We start from the raw sequence: 19203 nt of genomic DNA, 5'->3' as shown, positions 1-19203 counted from the left end.
AGAGAAGCAAGCTTTAAAGCCATTATATATTAATAAAAATAACAGCAATATGCAGAAAGAAATTCAGAGACACAGATTAAAAAAAAACTGTGATAATGATAAATATCAGTGAATCCTTAATTTACGTAAACTCTGTAGTTGAGGATGCATCGCTTATTTGAAATATTTACATTTTTGTCGGAGGTGTGGGGGTAATTTTGTCAGAGTTGGAGGGGGTTTTGATAAATATCTCAGTTGTGGAATCAAGACAGCTGTCTCGAGGAGAATGATGGCTGTCCATAGCTTTTTTGTTTGCAGCAGAGCCTCGGTTGCCAGCCAGCATGAAGGTTAACCCGTTGTGCTCTGTTTATCTTTCCCACACTGCTGTAGATTCTCCTCCTGGTGTTTTCCTGCCTGAGGAAGGCAGCCTGGGACTATGGGCGCTTGGCACTGCTCATGGATAATGACAGGTAAGCACTGTCCCTACTTCACGTCACAGCTTTCAACCTCCATCAGGTTGAGGGTTGCCCTGGTTGCAAGTACAGCATTGTATGGGTGAATTTGGAACGGGCGGCATTTGGACCCTCTGAGTTACAGTTGAGATGCATAGGTGCTCTGTACGAGTTGATTGAAAATCCAATTTCAGATGCAAAGTAGTGTATGTGGTCGACTTGGAAATTCAAGTTGTCCGGAAAATTCGCACATTGCAAAATTGTGTCCATTCGCATTTCACCCCCTAAAGAACGGGGACCTGTGAACATAGAAAAATAGCTTACTTAGGGCCATATGTAGATAAGTTATATTTACCAATTCATAAATACCGAATTTTACCGATTCGGTATTTATGAATCGGTAAATAGAATGTAGGTAAACATTCGGTAATTATTACCGAATCAGTAATATTCGGTATTTATGAATCGGTATTTACCGATTCGGTAATAATGCATCCCTTCCAATTCATTCCTATGGGCCTGGAGGCCCATAGGAATGAATGGGAAGCCATTCACTATTACCGATTCGGTAAATACCGATTCGGTAATAGGGGGAGCATATTCATGGGTGGCAGGGTGTCACATTGACACCCTGTTGCACCCCTGAATCGTGCATGTGTGCACATGTGGTGCACATACATGCCCTATGGGCATGTATGTCTGCCACATGGCACTTTTCAAACAGCACAAAATTGCTTTTTAAAAGGTATTCGTTATTTACCATCAACTTGTAGTTGGTGGTAAATAATGAATCCAGACACCACAAATGCACTCACTTGAGTGCCCCTACATAGGATTTCAGGATGCGGTAATTTACCGAATCGGTATTTTACCGATTTCTTAAGATTCCGATTCGGTAAATTAGCGAATCCTGAAATCCAGCCACCTACATCTCAATTGCCTAAATACCGGTCGGTAACGGGATATTTACTGGTTTTCGGCCGTTACCGACCGGTATTTAGGTACCTACATATGGCCCTAAGGGAGACCGTGGAAATTAACATGCATACCTCAAAATAATCCCCTTAGGACTCATTTCGAGCTGCAAAATAATGCTGCAGTAATTTCGCTAGTGGGGAAAATCTGATCCCCAGTATTATCAATAATTCTGGGTGCAGTGTTTGTCATCATTATACCATGTTACTCAAAATGAGATGAATACTACGGTAGCATTCTCATTTTCATAATATTAATAGTGTGGGAATCAGTGTGTGCTCTTTAACCTCTTCATGTTGTAGTAACTCGCAGTGTTTCCTGGGTAATGTGCGCTGCAGCACGAGGGGCGCAGCACTGCAGCTGATGGTTCTACCAAGTATGATAGTGTTCGGATCTCAAGAAAGAACAGGAAGCAGAACACAGGTGCAGTTACTAATTATGTTGCACTTTTAGTTTTCCAATCCCATCTCCTTTCCAGTTTTCTAAAGTTACATCAACTACATACATCAGTGCACCAACACCGGTGTCACAATGCCAAGGGGGTTGAGAGTTGTCCATTTAAGTCGTCCATTTGAAGAAACTTCAATCATCGGTTCAATTTCTGTGTTGTTCGAGCAGGGGGTGTATGACATAGGATTAAGGCAGATGCATTGTGCAGGCAAGCGTGGCTACGCTTGCGGTGTTCCGGCACGCATGACTCTGCCCGCGGTGTTCCAGTTGTTCCCATTGAGCAGGTAGACAACGGTACTCTTAGCAACGATTTTGCTAACTCTCATACCTACCGTGGGAGTAGCTGAAAAAAGCTCTATCATGCTTGCTATAATTTTCTGCTTGAATTTCTAAATGTTATAGTTTTGGGAGGAGGGAGCAAGCATGAAATACGCATCTTGGCAGATTTTAGTCTTTGTATACAGGTATTTTTAATTGCGGTCATGAGTGACAACACAAGCTGGTCAAAAGAATGAATGAAGAGCTCTGCTCTTGGGCACGAGCCAATGTCATGGGATCCCTTGATCACCACAGTTTCCCTGAGAGTCCTTGATCTTCGCATGCTCTCGGCATAAGTTTAGTTTAATAGTTGTTCTTTCCTCTTCCCATCTAGATGGGTGCCGCCCAGGACCTATGACTCCTACGAGTAATGTTTTTTATTGGTTCTATTGGAGATCAACTTGGATAGTTTGATTACACTGGTGTTTGATTAAGGCTCGACACCCGCATGCCGCTCTCAGCAGGAGGAGGCAAAGTCACTTGAAATAAGTCACCACATGCCTCTGGCGTCTTTAAACAAGCTCTCCCACTTCCCTTGTGATAGAAACAAAGGATGTGCACTAAATGTTGATGCTAGGGACTTGTGTTCTCACACTTTACCATTTTAGCCTTTTGAGCAAAAATTCACTGGTGGAACCAAGTGCTGACGCATTGCCTCGTGGATTCTGGCTCTCACTCCTAATCTGACCAGAATTTATACTGAGACCTTTTGCTTAATCTTCTGTTTGGCGGTGTGTGAGAGGCCAATCGCCGTCCCAATCCACCAGACACTCCGCCAATCATGCTAAGCACTAACCCCTTGCTGTGGGCGTTCACCATGTTGTAGCCATGAATTTTATACATTTTCCATTCTGCCGAGGGAACTGGTGACTTATTTTAAGGTGCTTGTTTCTTCCCTGGAGCTGTGGTGACGTGGCACTCCTCTCTCACGAATGAGGTGGAGAAACCGAGGCCATCGCGTGGGTTTATCGCTCCTCACTCTGTGGTGCAGAAAACCAATGATCAGCCATGTCGACAGCAGGGCCGAGTGGCAGCTGTCTCCGGAGGATCTCACCTGACCTTCAGCGTTGCTAGGCGAGAGTGATGTCCTTTGAGAGCAATTCACTTGGAACAAATAAGCTTTTTTCATTTTGTAAAGTAAGCTGGGGAGGCTTTTACCATCTCTTCAGTTCAAGGTTCATTAATGTGATGGATTCATTCCATTCCACCCACTCCTTTAATGTCACCAAGGAGGGAATTATGTGGTTTGGCGTGATAGCCCTGCCCAACCTACAGAAGGAAGTCCACAGCAGATGAAAAGGCTTTGTGTACATGTGGGTGGGAGGGACTGAGGGTGAGGGAGAGGAAAAATGGGGATCTGTCTGAGTGGAGCTTCTGCAGCGGGAAGTGACTTCCTCAGGGTTGAGCGCCATAGTACTTAGATTAGGCATCACAAGCACGGTATAAAGGTAAACCTCTCTGTGCAATAGGTGGGGTGTGCTTACCTGAAAGCAAGGCTGGATAGTACCTAGATGGGAACAAACTGTGTGAAGAAGCATGTCCAGAGTTTAAAGAGGCAGGTTTGCTACTTTATTTGAGCTTCCATGGCAAAAAATGCAGATTAGCTGTCTGTGTGGAGCTCCACAGTCTACAATGATGGAGAGGCTGCGTCTGATGGGAGAACCATAGCGGGCACGGGTTGATTGGCAGCAGAGTCTGTACTCAATAGGTGAAAACGAATCGTAGATGTAGTCTATACATGGGAATTGGCTATTTATTTCAGTGTGGAGCTTAAGCCCTTCAGTCAGTGGCCTAGTCAGGGTGCCATGGGACATCAGTTCAAGTGAGGGCATCTGGCTTCTTGCACTCTTGGTAGTAAAAGGCAACCACAATAGATGTACTAATGATAGCTGTGCCCTTGGTGAAGGTTTGTAGAGCAATACTTCTTAACCTCCGTAGGCACATTATGTATGTATGTAAAGGCATTTATATAGATCAGACCTATTTTGTGAGCAACAGAATGCTGTGCATACAAGGGATAGAGCCCGGGAGTTTGATTCGAGGTTGGTTTAAAAGTTGCAAGTAACTGGTGCATTCCTACTGTGAGAAGGTGGGCATACCTTGAAGAGAGGAGTTTTTAGCTTTTTCCTGAATTGCAGGAAGGTTGGGGAAGATCCGACATGGACAATGATGCTAGCCCGTAGCCTAGGACCAAATACAGAAAAGGCAGATCGCAAGCCTCCACAGGAAGAGGACACTTGCAGTTTAATCATGAGACTGTGATCTCTCTATGAGCAGGGAGGCGCATCAGCCTAGGGTTGAGGCAGAGAACCTCCTAGAGGTAGAATGTGCCATTGAGCTAAAGGAGTGGAGTACACTCTCCAGCTAGGGCACCTCCTGCTTCTTTGTATGAAGGTGAGCCCTCCTAAGGCTGTGCTGTCCAGGTGCTTAAGTTACTATAGCGTGGGCAGCTGATTTACATGTGGAGCACAGATTGCTTTTAATACTAAAGCAACGGGTCACCGGATCTACCTTGTAGCCAACATCTGTCTAACAGCTGTTACATATGTGAACGTACTCCACACATCCAGAACCTGTGTGAAGCATGCATAGAGGCCTGGGGCTGGCAGGGCGCTCACCCTGTGCAAGGCATGTTCCCAAGAGCCAGTGTGAGCTGATAGATTGAGCTTGGGACTCTGCATGTGTTTGACAGTCATTGTAGGGGGTGGTGGAGGGGAGCCCCAGAGTTTGTGTGCAGCTTTCATGTAGAAAACAAAAGAGGCATTGGAGTTGGTGTCAGGCTGGCTAGGGTTAGTGAGAAAGGTGTAGCGTGGAAACTACGAGCTATGTTTGAAGCAGCCTTGAGAGGCTAGGAAATCACCCTGTGTCCAGCAACAGTGGGTCATCAGAACGACACCAGGTCTATGTAAAGCGCACTCTGGAAGTAGGAGCTGGAGTATGGCCAGTAGCCCCAAAGTGTGTGTGAGGCTTCTTTGAAAGGGGAGAAGTTATGGGGCTCAGAGTGGTGGGACGGTACCCCCAGCATCTTTGTGAGGCATTTAGGCAAACATCCAGGGATTCTGAGCATCCCACTGTCTCTGTGAGGCTTTCCAGTGCATTTGGAAGAAGTCCGCAAAGCTTGTGCGAGATGGCCGTGAGAGACAGAGAGGAGAGGGATATCTGGATATATATATATATATATACGGGATAGAGATTGAGCTTTAGTTTGTTGTGGGGCGAATCATTAAATATAGAGAATGCCATAATAATGTAATCCAGTGCCTAGGGGTTTTCCTGTTGTCCTCTATTGGGTGGGAGCCCCCATCGGAGGGCAGGTGGAGAAGACTTTGGCCTTTCCCTTACTTGTGGTGGCGATAGGTGTCATCTGTCACTGACCTTTGCTCTCCTCACGTCCCCTGCATGCGGTACTCCCGACAGGCCAAATACGACATCACAGCAAACACCAGCTGTCTCAAGATACTTTATAGCCCTATATTAGGAAGTATTTTGTACTGTTTGCTGTTTCCTGAATTGACCTTTGCTGCTCTGTGTGCCCAGTGCTTGGCGCATTCTGTTCCGCTGCACCCTTCGTCCCCCGCCGCCGCAACTACCATCAGCGGCCGCCGAGTGGGGTCGAACTACGTTACCCAGCAGCCTGCGCATCAAGAGACCCGCCCACAACCTTTCCCGCGCCAGGAGGCGCTTTAAAATCCGCCGCTTCCTTCGCGTCGCGGGACGCGCGCGGGCGTCGCCGGGCTGAGCCCGGGCAGAGGGCGGGCCGTCTGTGGCCGTCAGGGGCAGGAAGAGGCTGGGCGGGCCCACCTCCCTGACGATCGGACCAAAAAGACGAGAGGTAGCCATTGACCTACGGACATGGTAGATTGTATTTGTTGTATGATAACTGCGTAACACCTATTCTCTCCCAGGCTCGACCCACTCACACTAGCGTTTGATATAACCCAAGCTTACTGTAGCATAACTAAACACTCATTATGGCTACACCCAGCACAAGGAACAGAACTTTACTGGGAGGCTCTGTGCGTGGCACCCTAGATAGCTTCATTACCAGGGCTGCCTCTGTCCTGGAGCAAGAAATTGCTATAGTAGAGAGACGCCTCTCGGCTGAACTCATACAAAATAAGCGTTCCTCACTCGGACCCATTCGATCCGCATTGTCCCCGAATCCAACAATTTCTGTTCCCTCCATAATACATGATACGTCTAGCGACTCTACGACAGCTTCACTTATCATCGAGTCTACATCTTTAGTTCACTCTCACGCTTGCTCACCATCATTGGCTCTTAAACCACATTCCAAAGATCCCTCTGACAGCGTACCATCCACCGCATCACCCCTCAGGTTTATTGCCACCATTCCTGAACAGATTAAGCCTACACAATCAATCACCACTATCCTCCCTCCTCCCTCAAAGAAAAGGAGGAGATGCTCAAAAAACGTCAACCAGAGCAAAAAAGTTCAAAAAGAGGTTATTAATCCTCGGAGCACAAAACACACCAATGACCTCAGTTCTCTAGGCAATACTCGTACTCACGACGTAATCACCAACGAACTGATGGGCCGATTAGAAACCCTGGTAAAATCCCTCGTTCTTCCTGTCTTAGAAAGAATAAAGGGTTTGTCTACACAATTAGATTCACTAGCAAAGCTGGCGCAAACAAATAGTGATCAACTTGAATCACTACTATTACATCCAACTATCCCAGCAATGAAAAGTCCTGTTGACCTTATTTCATCCCGAGCAACAAATAAAAGTAATTTAGCTGTAAAAAGATCCATAAAGCCATCTACTAAGGAAACTCCAAATCATTCGCAGCTAGGTACAAAGAACAATATCGACACTGCTCAAAGCCAGAGCACTGATAACACCAAACCTACCAACCCAAGTAAGAAACGGGATATTGTAGCTGCTGACACCCCTCTCAGTCACAATCAAGATTTAAATTGCAAACACATAAATCTACCCCCAGAAGCAGTACCCTACGTCGTAGTCTTGACAGGAGTCCCGCCATTGGACTTAGGGAAAAGGGAGGGCTACTATGATTTAAAAAACAAGGTGATGCACTGGCTGAGACAGCATAGGCCGCTCCCTCCTAATATCAACGGGGAAATTCTGAACGTCCGTCGACTAATCTGGGTAGGCCCACGGCCAAAGGAAACATCAGGTGACATAATAATCGTCAATTTTAGAGATCATAGGGCAACTACTTATATAACTAGCTGGTTACAAAATCAAACTCAAAGCTCTATAAAAACCTATGATTTAACATATTTTTACCCCCAGCCCCTAGCTAGCAATCTGGTCAACTCAAACTCCCCTCCTCGTAATAGACCGAGATCTTTCAACTTTAATATCCCAATATCAAATCGTTTTTCGACCCTCGAAGGACTTGAGGATATAGATTGACTCCCTGTAGAGGTTCATGGTCAGGGATTTTTTCATGATATAAGGAAGGGGCAAGTACCCATCCTTCCTCCCTATCCTTTATCTCTACGTAATGGTCAAATTTCTGAGGGGCTACCTCATACAGCTCACAACAACGCTGAGACTCCTAGACCAGCAAGTTTGGCTTCCTCGACACCTGTAACATATTTTAAAAATACCAGTGCCCAAATTCATAACACACAAACAATTGCAGTTCTATTCTGGAACGTGGCGGGTCTACGTTCGAAACTAGAGAACGATATTTGGACTAATTTTATCGTAGATTTTAATATATTATGCCTTCAAGAGACTTGGCTAACTACAGAAGTCCACCTTCAAGGCTATAGAACCTATTTCTCACCAGCTGAACATTCCAAGTTCGGCAGGGCCAAAGGAGGCTTAACCATTTTTCTATCAAATCTGATTAAGCTAGAAAATATTAAACTTATAACGCTCGACCCTAACTTTCAACTACTTAGTATTACACCAAATTCCAGAGACTACTTCCTTTTGGTTAATTTTTACAACAACCTATCGGATCGGGATGCAATGGGGAAAATTAATTCAATCTTTACCATAATAACATCTATAACAAAAAAGTCTACCCGAGAAGTAACCATCATATGGGGCGGCGATTTTAACCAGTCTATCTGTGCTGCCCCAAACATTCATTTGTGCGGATTAATCGATGAGGACGAAAACCCCATTCTACATTTTTCCCATTCACAGTTGGGTAGCCTTTTAAATGAAATAACTTTCAACTTAGATCTAAGAATTGCATCAAAATTAACAGATGGTAAACCGATGCTGGCTCCAACTTTCCACGGCAGAGGTTGCAATTCAACGATAGATTTCATTTTACAGACAAATGGCCTGATATCAAAGGATTTCACTTTTGAAACCCATCAGGTAGCTCTAAGCGATCATTATCCGATAAGTACAACCTTTTTAATCTCGACAGGGCCCACCAAAAAAACCTCCAGCGCCCTGACCCAGAACAATTTAGAATTAGCAAGATTAAACGGATACTCGCTAAAATGGGCCACAGTTGATCCGGGAAAAATAACTTCTACCGTGATCACTGAAGCCTATCTACCCATAATGAAATGCTTGGACATGACCACCCCCAACCATGACGTTGTTGCTAATTTTGGGCTGGTGATACAAACCATTAAAAATGCCCTAATGGTTAAAAAAAACGGCTCAAAGAAGAGCAGCCAGGGCTGGTTCAATCACTCGTGTACCATCGCCCATACTAATTTAAAACTCGCCTTACATAAAACGCCCAGGGATAGGGCAGAAATAGCTACTCTAAGGAGAGTATATAACACCGCCATTAAGGAACGGAAGACGGAACTAAGACGACAACTCTGGGATCAACTACACGAGAGTTGCCTTAGTAATAACAATATCACTTTCTGGAAGGTAGTAAAAACACCATCCTTAACTGACAAGGGCAGCCTCCCTAACATAGAGGTTGCTATAGACGAAAGACAATGGGTAGAGCACTTTTCTCAAATTTTTAAGTCTCACTCGACAGTAAAAGACCTTGGAGGAAATGACTCTCACGAGCACCAGTCTTCGACCTTCCCCATTGATATGACCATTACTTGTGACCAAGTTGAAAGGGCGCTGAACGCAAGTAAAAAAGGCAAGGCACCCGGCCCTGACTGTGTCCCAATAGACTTCTACAAAATGTACCCCGAGCTATGGATTCCCTTTCTGACCAGGGTTTTTAACGCATTGACTTTTACTGGCATCCCTGAGTCTTGGAAAAGCTCCATATTAGTCCCTATCTTTAAGAAGGGAGACCGCAACCTACCCTCCTGTTATCGTCCCATCTCCCTTTTAGATTCCACAGGAAAGATGATGGGTCGAATACTACTTGATGGTTTGCAGGAATGGGTCGCGAAAAATAACATTCTATCTGACCTACAATACGGGTTTCGAGAAGGATTGGGGACCGTAGACCAAGCCCTAAATCTATCATTACTAATTGATAAGTATGTTAACATTAAAGAAGGGGCTCTATATATGGTCTACGTAGATTTATCATCTGCCTTTGACTGCGTTAGCCACTCCAAACTCTGGCCCATCCTACTAGACATAGGGTTGGAACAAACTGCAGTAACTTACATCAGAGAACTCTACGCCGACGCGTCAGCTAGAGTAAGGTTTGGCACAGGGGGAGAGCTTACAGCGCCGTTTGGGGTGGAGAAGGGCGTGAGGCAGGGATGTGTTCTGGCCCCGTTTCTATTTACCCTTTATACAAACGGCTTAGAGAAAGAGATGCTGAAAGGGGCCCAAGATCTCCCAATGGTAGCAAACCGCCCTGTCCCGGCCCTCCTGTATGCCGACGATGCTGTGCTTCTAGCCCGTACTTCTAATGAAATACAGAAGGCCTTAAATAGTTATGCTTCATTCATGGCAAGCCTTGACCTCAAAATTAACGTTGGGAAAACTTTTGTCATGAAGGCAGGAGTTAAAAGGAAGAATAAAACTAAGTCCATTTTTCTGAATGACGAAAGACTAGCAACAACGGACAAATATCCCTATCTTGGCGTCATGATGGACGAAAAACTCAGTTGGAAACCAGCGGTAGAAGTAAGGAAATTGCAATTTGCAAGAACCACCTCAGCACTCACTAACTTCTCTAGGAAGATAGGGAAAAAAGCCCCCCCTGAGATGATCAAAATTTATAAAGCCAAATGCCTCTCAGTCGCCCTATACGGAGCAGGTGTATGGGGCCACGTAGCGGCTAATTCTATCCAAGTGGTTGAAAATGGCTTTTTGAAATATTTACTAGCCCTACCTACGGCAGCCTCCAATTACGCTTGCCACTTGGAATTGGGACTTTCATATGTCACTGACCTGGTGAGAATACAGCCTCTGTTATTATGGCACAGGATTTGGTCTTCCGAACACACAGTCTTTACACAACAAATCATCCAAGATTGTAGGACCCTAGATAACGTACATAGATCAAGGTGGCTAAATTACATTAAAAATTTTCTAACTGATCTAGGCCTAGAAAACCACTATAAAGACCCGACCAAGATGCAGCAAATAGCAAGGAAAGCTTTCCACAAACTTTGCCAAAACCACCTTGATGAGCTTAGACTCAATTTAGAGGTCATGAAACAAACAACTAGACATTGTTTATTAGTTCAGTCGACATTTGGTATCCAGCCATATCTGACATATAATATAACTTCCTATGAACAGTACCTTCTAGTCAGGTTTAGACTGAACTTCTTTTTCCGCCTCGTTACCTTTCCGTTTAAGAATAACTGGGATAAAACATTACCATCATGTCCCTGTGATGAGACATCACCCCAGTCAACTCTTCATACCATTCTTTTTTGCAAGTACTACACGCATCAACGGAGGAAACTCTTAATCCCCCTATTAAAGCGTAGGGGCCTTCGTACATGCCGCCCTGCTTTATTATATTTACAGCTACTTGAGGGGGAAGAGGTGGTTTATATTGTTTCAAACTTCCTGCAATATATAGTACGGCATAGACCTAATCTAGGGTAAAGAAACTGTGAAATAATTATATTATACTAGATCAAATATGCTACTTTTATATACTCTTTTAGGCCAACTAATGCTGCAAATATATATGTCAAAGAAGGAGATGATTTTAAATTTTTATTCTTTTTAACAACGTGATGAATTTACTGTAATTTACTGTAATTTACTGTTTTTTATATGACGATTTTATAACCTGTAAATTCTGTAACAATATCTTTTATGGCTTTTTATGAATTGCCGAATAAAGAAATATTGATGATGATAATGTAATCCAGTGCCTAGGGGTTTTCCTGTTGTCCTCTATTGGGTGGGAGCCCCCATCGGAGGGCAGGTGGAGAAGACTTTGGCCTTTCCCTTACTTGTGGTGGCGATAGGTGTCATCTGTCACTGACCTTTGCTCTCCTCACGTCCCCTGCATGCGGTACTCCCGACAGGCCAAATACGACATCACAGCAAACACCAGCTGTCTCAAGATACTTTATAGCCCTATATTAGGAAGTATTTTGTAGACCCATGTTTTTTTTTTTGCACCCATATATCTATAGACAGTTAGGAGGTTCATGAGCGGGACACCCTAGGGGCACTAGAGGCCTTCGCCTATCTGAGCTGTGCATAGCAGCAGCCTGCTCAGGAAGAATTTGGAGAACCCTAATCTTCGCCTCGTGATCACCCCACGTGTTACACAGATCGAAGCTGACAGCAGCCAGGAGGCATGTGTCGAGGTGCAGAGGGGTGCTGGATGAAGGTTGCCGGGTGTGGTGACGGTGCTGTCTGATTCATTTAGTCTCCAATCACTTTCTGCCTGTTGATTCTTGTTCTCCATAAGGACAGTGGCAGTCTGCGCGAGGGGCCGACGACAGACTGCGCGAAGCAAAGGGGAATGATCTGTCTCAACATTGAATCATTTTGTCATTGATTCGTCCTCCGTTTCAACCATGATTTGGGGAATCTGCATTGCTTTGGGCTAATCTTGAAGTATTGTTATATTCATTATAGAATTTCCACGAGATTCAAACTGTTGATTTTTTTCTCTTTGTTTGTTCACACCCATCCATATACCTTTTCCATTTCCTGCCCCCTTCCTTCTCTTTTCTTATTCTACTGTCCCTTGTTCCTTCCACCCACACACGCTGATTGTTTCCATTCTCTCTTCCCTTTCTTACTGTTAATCCCTCTTATCGCTATTTCTAACTCTTCCCTTTCCTGCTTTCTGTCCTACCTTTATATTTTGCTGTTTTTCTCCTTTTCCATACTCTATCCATCCCTTCCCGTTTGCCCTCCATGTTGTGATATTAGCCTCACCTCCCTTTTCTATGGGGAACAGAGTGAGAAGGAGAAATCGCCCTCCGAGACCAGTCCATCCGACTTAGACAGCCGGGATGTGGTGAGTCCTGACCTCATCAGTGTTCTTTTTCTTGGTCTGTTTTTGTGACTGTCATGTGATGAAACCCCAGGTTCTCAGACACTACCTTGCTTCCAGAATGATCGTTTATCTATAGGCTGGTGGATTTTAGAATGGAAGGTTGGGATGATGGATGGTGAAAGGAATCTGGTGAACTATACATGATGGATTGTAGAATGGATGCAAAGTGGGTTGTTGATGGATGATAATGTGAATGGGTTGAATGAGAGATGACGCACTCTAGAATGGAGCGGATGCTTGTTGGAGGATGGATGGGATGGAAGTGTTGTATGACGAGTTGTCTGCGTTTTGGATGCAATGAGTTGCACTGCATGAGTTGGCTGTAGGAGAGATGAGTCGCCCATAGGATAATGGATAGCTGTGTTGATGGGCTGACCGCATGATTTCGAACTGTAGGTTTGTCTGGCAGTAAGAAGTAGGATTTTATGATCTGCGGGTGGCAGAACTCAGGCTGATCCTAAAGTAGGTAAAACCGTATCAAATTGTGACCCAATCACTACATATGTGTGTAAGGCGGGTGTGTATGAGGAATTCACATTCTTGCTTTTCTTTTCCATTTTGATATGGTAAGCAGTGCCTTTCTGATTTTCCCTATAAGCATGTTCTTGAAGGTGAAAACCGAGCATTTCTTCTCAGTCGTTCAGGGCCTTGGAGATGTGACAAAACGGGAAACAGTTTTGATGCAGGCGGGGTCCTAGCCACAATTCCCCTAGAGGCAGTAGACTGGCAGGCCCTGAAATCCTATTGCTAGATTTAGTGGAAGTTTAACATCTCAATATTTATTTCACTGGACCAGCTCCTCAGAAATATAGGACCTCATTTAGATCTTGGCGGACGGGTTACTCTGCAACCACGGTGGCGGATCCCGACCTCCTAAATATAAATCCCATAGGATACAATGGGATTTATAGTTCGGCGAATGGGACATCCATCAGCGTTGTGAGGGATTAACCCATCTGCCAAGATCTAAATCAGGCCCATAGTTTGGTATTCAGTAGGAAAGAAGTGGTTGTAGAAACTTATGCCTGAAATCATGTTAAAAATGAAAGAAAATCCTGTTAGCCCGGAGCTCCAAAAAGGAATATTCCTTTCCCGTGATCTGTGTTTAAAAATCGGAGAGTATGGTGACCTCTAAGGGAAATGATGTTCACAACTCACCCCTGTTATTGGTGCATTGCAGACATTACAACGAGGTGGATGGGCGACAAGATACTGTTGTTTTAAATGGGTGTGGTTTATTACTCCATGTTTTAAGATTTTGTTGACGATTTTTATCCAGATGATGGGAAATAATTTAAACGTGAATCTACAAAGGTTCAGTGTTGCTAAAACCAATTGACTGCTTAACCCTATGGGGCTATATCATAGAGCAAAGGTATGAGGCTACCCCAGCTGTTGTGGCAAGCAAGTTACTGCCATCCTGCCTAATAATCCGCTCCGTATGGTCATTGGGATCCTAGCCAACCTTCGTCTACTGGAGGGGGCCAGGCGCTGGCCCAGGGAATGACTGCAATGGCTAAAGTTCTGCAAAGGCTACTGGATGCCGCTGAAGACTGCCCCTCCTAAGCAGTGTCTCCCTTGGGCTTTACATCCAGCAACGTGCTGCTAGTCCTACTTCAAGTACAAACCTGGAGCTGCAGAGAACTGACTCCGCACTCCTAGTATTGCCTCGATCAGAACACCCTTTTATCCACCGGAAGCACCACAATCGCTTGTCGTACACACTGTCCTCCCGGCCTGCCCAGATAGCTGACCGCCTGTGGCTAGCGGTGGTAAAAGAAAATGACCCATCTTTGACTGTAGTTCTCCAACGTTGATGCATTTCATGGATTCTCTTTCTATTCATTTATGCCCCATCGGTGAGCTTTATGCCTCTGTATACTTTACATAGCAGCATTAAATATATACATTTCATACACCTATCTGTGTAGACAGTGGCCTACCTGTGTGTGTGTGTGTGTGTGTCTGTGTCAAAAAAGGCAGCTCACAAGGCGGATGGGCGTACCTGCACACGTGTGCCATATGAGTAAAGCCTCAGAGGGCTGCTGAGAGCATTGGATCTGAATCTGTTAACCATACAAACACTAGACAATTGTAGTTACAGGTGAACACCATTTTCTTGTTCAAATTCAATCTTTCCTAAGTTCATATTGCTTTGAATTATTTGAACACGCAGCATAAATAAAAGGATGTGCGGGCAGAGCGTCACTCTACTGAAGCGTGGCTTGGGGGAGCCTCCACTCCACTCCTTGCCCTGCTTCCCGTTGATCATCCAGGCAGAGAAGCGTGGCTTGGGGGAGCCTCCACTCCTCTCCTTGCCCTGCTTCCCGTTCACCATCCAGGCAGAGGCACTTGCTGAAAGTATGCAGTGTTTGCCACATGGCTGCCTTCTACAGGGCTGCCAGAGGCGATTTGCATACACCAGGTACTTCCCATCGAAGGAGGGAGAGAAACAGTCATTGCTTTGTATCCAAGAAGGCGGTTCCAGAAAATCCCTGTCCTCAGTATAAACACTACTAGAGCATGAACAAAGAGTGTCAGCATGCCTTACTAATCCTTGCAACTATTGACAGAGCAGAAGTGATTACATTAGTTTTGAGACATTGTGTGGGTGTGCATTAGGGGCAAAATCCAGTTTTCTCTCTCTCTCTCTCTCTCTCTCTCTCTCTCTCTCTCTCTGTGTCTCTCCCCATCTCACTCTCCTGGTTTAATCGAAGTGCAGGTAATGCATGTCGAGCTGTTGCTCCTGGGTCATCATTAACCCTTTAATCTACCTATATGGAGGGAGAAGGGTGAGACACTGCATAATATTGTGGATGGGGAAGTGCACAATGTTCAGTCCAAGGATTTGGCAAATTCCCTCAGTTATTTTGTTAGCTCAATCCAGCTGCTGTTTAATTGGACACGTATCCAACACAGTCCATGTAATTGTGATCAATATATGTGAATTAAACACCAGTAGAAATGAGTGTCCAAAAAAGCTTAAGGGAATTGGTCAAATTCCTTCGATTTAACAACAATGTTCCCTGCTCCAGCCACAGTGTTATACAGTGACGTACCACAACCTTTTATTTGAAGCCCTGGAGCCTTCTCAGGCATGGACAACAAATTAGAAATAGTGGCAGCATTGAAACTCTTTTAAGAAAACCCCACAGGCTTATAGGTTTTTGTTTTGCTTCAGTACTCCTGCTCTCGTAGCTATCCGCCGAGCTCAGATTGGACAACACTCTAAGCCTTCGCGGTTAGATATTGCTACTTCCGATTTTCCAGTTACAACTTCTCAAAAAGTAGAGAAATTACTCAAATACATTGAAATTTGTCAGAGTTTTCCCTTGTGCATGTCATGTGGAATGTAAGCAGAAGGAAGCAGAGGTTGATCATCATCACACAAGAATGGTGCAAAGATTTCCAACCCCACAGGCGAACTTGCATTTTGCCATTCTTGCACCCAGCCGACCATGAAAAAACACCTTGTGTTTGTACTTCCTGATAGCAAACTGGCATGTTCTGTTGATGGTGCTTTAAGGTAGTGCTGAGTCTGTATCCACCTAATTGGCTGCCCTATGGCTATGCACAATGATGTGGGCAGGCTGCATAAACGGCTTTCTTATATGTATCTCTTTAGTACCACTATGTCAATTAAGTATCCCTAACCTGCTGATGCTAGAATGGTTTAAAAGTATGTGAATCTATGAACGATCCATTGCTAGATGACTTTCACTCATCCTAGTCCCTCTACACCATGTTGTGCCGCACCGCCATTTACAGAATCATACTCCCCTTCCTCAACAGGCTCGTCTTGACCTGGTACAGCACAGATGTACTCACCATTCGCACAGCAGTCTCTCAAAGGATAACCCTTTCACCAGTAAAACGTTTCACTAGTTGGAAGATTCTTGCTCCAACCAATTGAATATAAAAGTTTATATGGCAAGTTGAATTTTTCATTTATAGGATGAGACGAACAGACATCCTGTTCACTTCCCTCCGGATTCCTATGAAAAATACAAATTAAATGCATGGTTGTCGCAGAATAGGACCTCTAATGCATAAATGCTTCAAAAAAGGCTCAGCAAGGGAAGTTTATGCTGGGGTCTTAATGTGACACTAGATCTGGCTTCTTGCCTCTTCCCTCCAGCAAGATACTTGTGTTAAGGGACCTCTCATACCAGGGTTAAGCGAGTCCTTTGGTGGATTCATGTCCTGCTTTCAGAATGTTCTTTTCCTCCTACTTGTGCCTTCCTAGTACTTTTGTGTCATTTGAAATGGGTGATTTGGTCCTGCCTAGAATCAGTTATATTGCAGAGTATTTTAATGAAAAAGAAACCTGGAACACAAGTCTAGAGTTGCCTTTGCTTTTTTCCATGTGGACAATATTATATTACTAATCTAAATGCTGTAACACTTTTCATGCAATTCAAAATTCTTGTGTCCCTTCTCGTACGTAGATGGTAATTTGCCAATTCAATAATTCTAGATTGAAGGAATGCCACCCTTTGGGTGTACAACAGTGTTGTGCTGATTAATTTTTACTTGAATGCGCTTGACAAAAATGGTAGCTTTTGCAGCATTCCTTCTTCTGTTTAATCTTCCTTGTATCACTCAAAGCTTCCTAGAGCTCTCGTCGGACACAAACTTTCTTAATCCATCTAAGGGGGAACTGCAGCAGTTCCTAGTGGTTGAATAGCAAAAAGTGTGCTGCATTTGTGGGTTTTCCAATTTTGCCAGGCCCATAAGAATTTTAGGTTAGGCTTCTATTCTGGCACACGTTTTCTTTGAGTCCCTTCAGTTTTTCCTACAAACAACAGTTTAGAGGTATCTTCCCACACACTTCCCCATATCAGGTGCCAAGAAAGTCAGGATGTCTCAGTCACTAGGACACGCACCTTCCTATACCCTTCAAAAGCATGTTCTCAGCAGCAGTGTGTCTGCTCAAATACCCTTTTGTGTGTGCCTGGACCGCAGAGAGGATTTCTATAACTTTTATTTAATATGCAAAGATTCCTAGTACAAAATATTAGGTCTCAAAAGCACACCGCAGCAAGAGTTTTGCACTCAATAGTTGACTTTCAGAGTTTTTAGTTCACTGCTACTCCAATCCTTACCTGCCTTTGGAAGAGTTGCAGGTATTACTGAGACCCAGTTGTAGATGCAGAAAAGGATGAACTGTTCTTGCTGGACCTCTTTGCGGTAATATATAGCGCAAATTTGACCCAAGGACATTAGTGAGCTATACAAGAGAAATAGACCACGTTAGACATTTTTGTTTTTAGACACTGGGAGAGGGAGAGTAAGTGATTTGGCCAGAATCACATGAAGTAGAGCCGAGGCCAGAACTTGAACCTGGTTCCCCAGTTCAAATGTCGGCAGCTCTAGCTGTAAGATCATAGCTCCTCTTCCAGTGTAATGTTTCAATATTCCAGTCCTAAATACCTATGGGCAGTTTTGTAGTGGGAGAAAACTCATACTAATACACCTTATTATACTATAAAATGTAATTCATATCAACAGTGTGAGTCTTTCTCTTGTAGTGGCTCTTCACCAGCAACTATGCACGACTCTACATTTCTGCATAACTGTACACTTTCTGTACAAGATCGAGGAGGGATTCAGGCAGAATTCTCTGCAGCTCTAGATTATTTGACCTCCACTGTTTTCCAAGTACATCCATCCCCATCCTTCTTATCCAGATACACAAGACCTCAGATAGGGATGTACCCCACAGATGTTGATCAGTGCCCCAAGAATGTCTAAACAGATACTTCTCTATATCAACCTTCAAGCCTCTTTTTATGGCTCTGAAATCTTTTCTTCCTTTTCTGGAGGAGTTGGTCCTGATATACAATAGGATGTCTGTGTCCAATAGCAAGTATTTACCGGCTCCACCTCCCTTTGCTGGCTGGCAGTGGAGATGTAGTAGAAGTCCTAGTTCTCATTCCCTTTGTCTCACCCCGTCTAAATGTGCCCTTGAAGATCACCTTAGTGATGTTAAGCATGCTCCAGAAGAGTGAGAATTCAAAAAGTTATTGCCTGAATTTGTTAAACATTGAGTCATTATTGCCAGATTCGCTTTTTGCAGCCTGCTATTAGCCCTTGGTTTGCCGTCTTGTTTGAATCCAATCCAGTGAGTTTGCTGGAGTTCACTGACACAGGCCTCATAGGAAAATGTATGCAACTGCTTTGTTTGCCACACCCTCTACCATCTGCAGATATTACTAAAGGCAGTTCCTAAAAATTAAGGTTAATTTGGAAAAAGGTTTTTAGAAACCTGTTTGTCTATAGACTGGTATCTAGGGCTATCTCTTTCAAGTCTGTGGTTTGAATTTTGTTCACATGAATTTGGCACATTAAAGAATTTTTATCTGGACTTTCATATTTCTAATTCAATTACCAATTCTCACTTTTTTTACACTTCATTTTTTTAAAAAAATATCTTTATTACGTTTTTAAAGTTTTTCAGAGTCATCGTGAACTGCATATATACATATATTAATGGACATTACAGTGCATAGTACATATTAAGGATTTATGGTATTATTACATTTTCAATTCTTATTGAGTCTGATATTTGTTCTACATAACAGTATCAACAATTATACACAATGTCCACTGTACTCTGTCGCATATCCGTGTCCGAATAATGGTA

General features: G+C 43.9%; 1 protein-coding gene across 2 annotated transcripts in view; it reads left to right on the top strand.

Annotated features, from left to right (window-relative positions):
• Positions 1 to 19203, top strand: part of TMEM63C (transmembrane protein 63C) — a 537448-nt gene that overhangs the window by 290857 nt on the left and 227388 nt on the right. Inside the window, exons 5-7 of one of the 2 annotated variants that reach the window (XM_085626681.1) lie at positions 370 to 449; positions 2509 to 2541; positions 12431 to 12518. In XM_085626681.1, coding sequence (XP_085482807.1) covers positions 370 to 449; positions 2509 to 2541; positions 12431 to 12518 — 201 coding nt within the window. The remainder of the gene's footprint in view (positions 1 to 369; positions 450 to 2508; positions 2542 to 12430; positions 12519 to 19203) is intronic. The other variant, XM_085626682.1, reaches the window with a different exon arrangement.

Source organism: Triturus cristatus, chromosome 9 (genome assembly GCF_964204655.1).
Source record: "Triturus cristatus chromosome 9, aTriCri1.1, whole genome shotgun sequence".
Classification (NCBI taxonomy): Eukaryota; Metazoa; Chordata; class Amphibia; order Caudata; family Salamandridae; genus Triturus; species Triturus cristatus.
The sequence above is the reverse complement of the archived record's forward strand: the minus strand, read 5'-3'. Positions and strand labels throughout refer to the sequence as shown.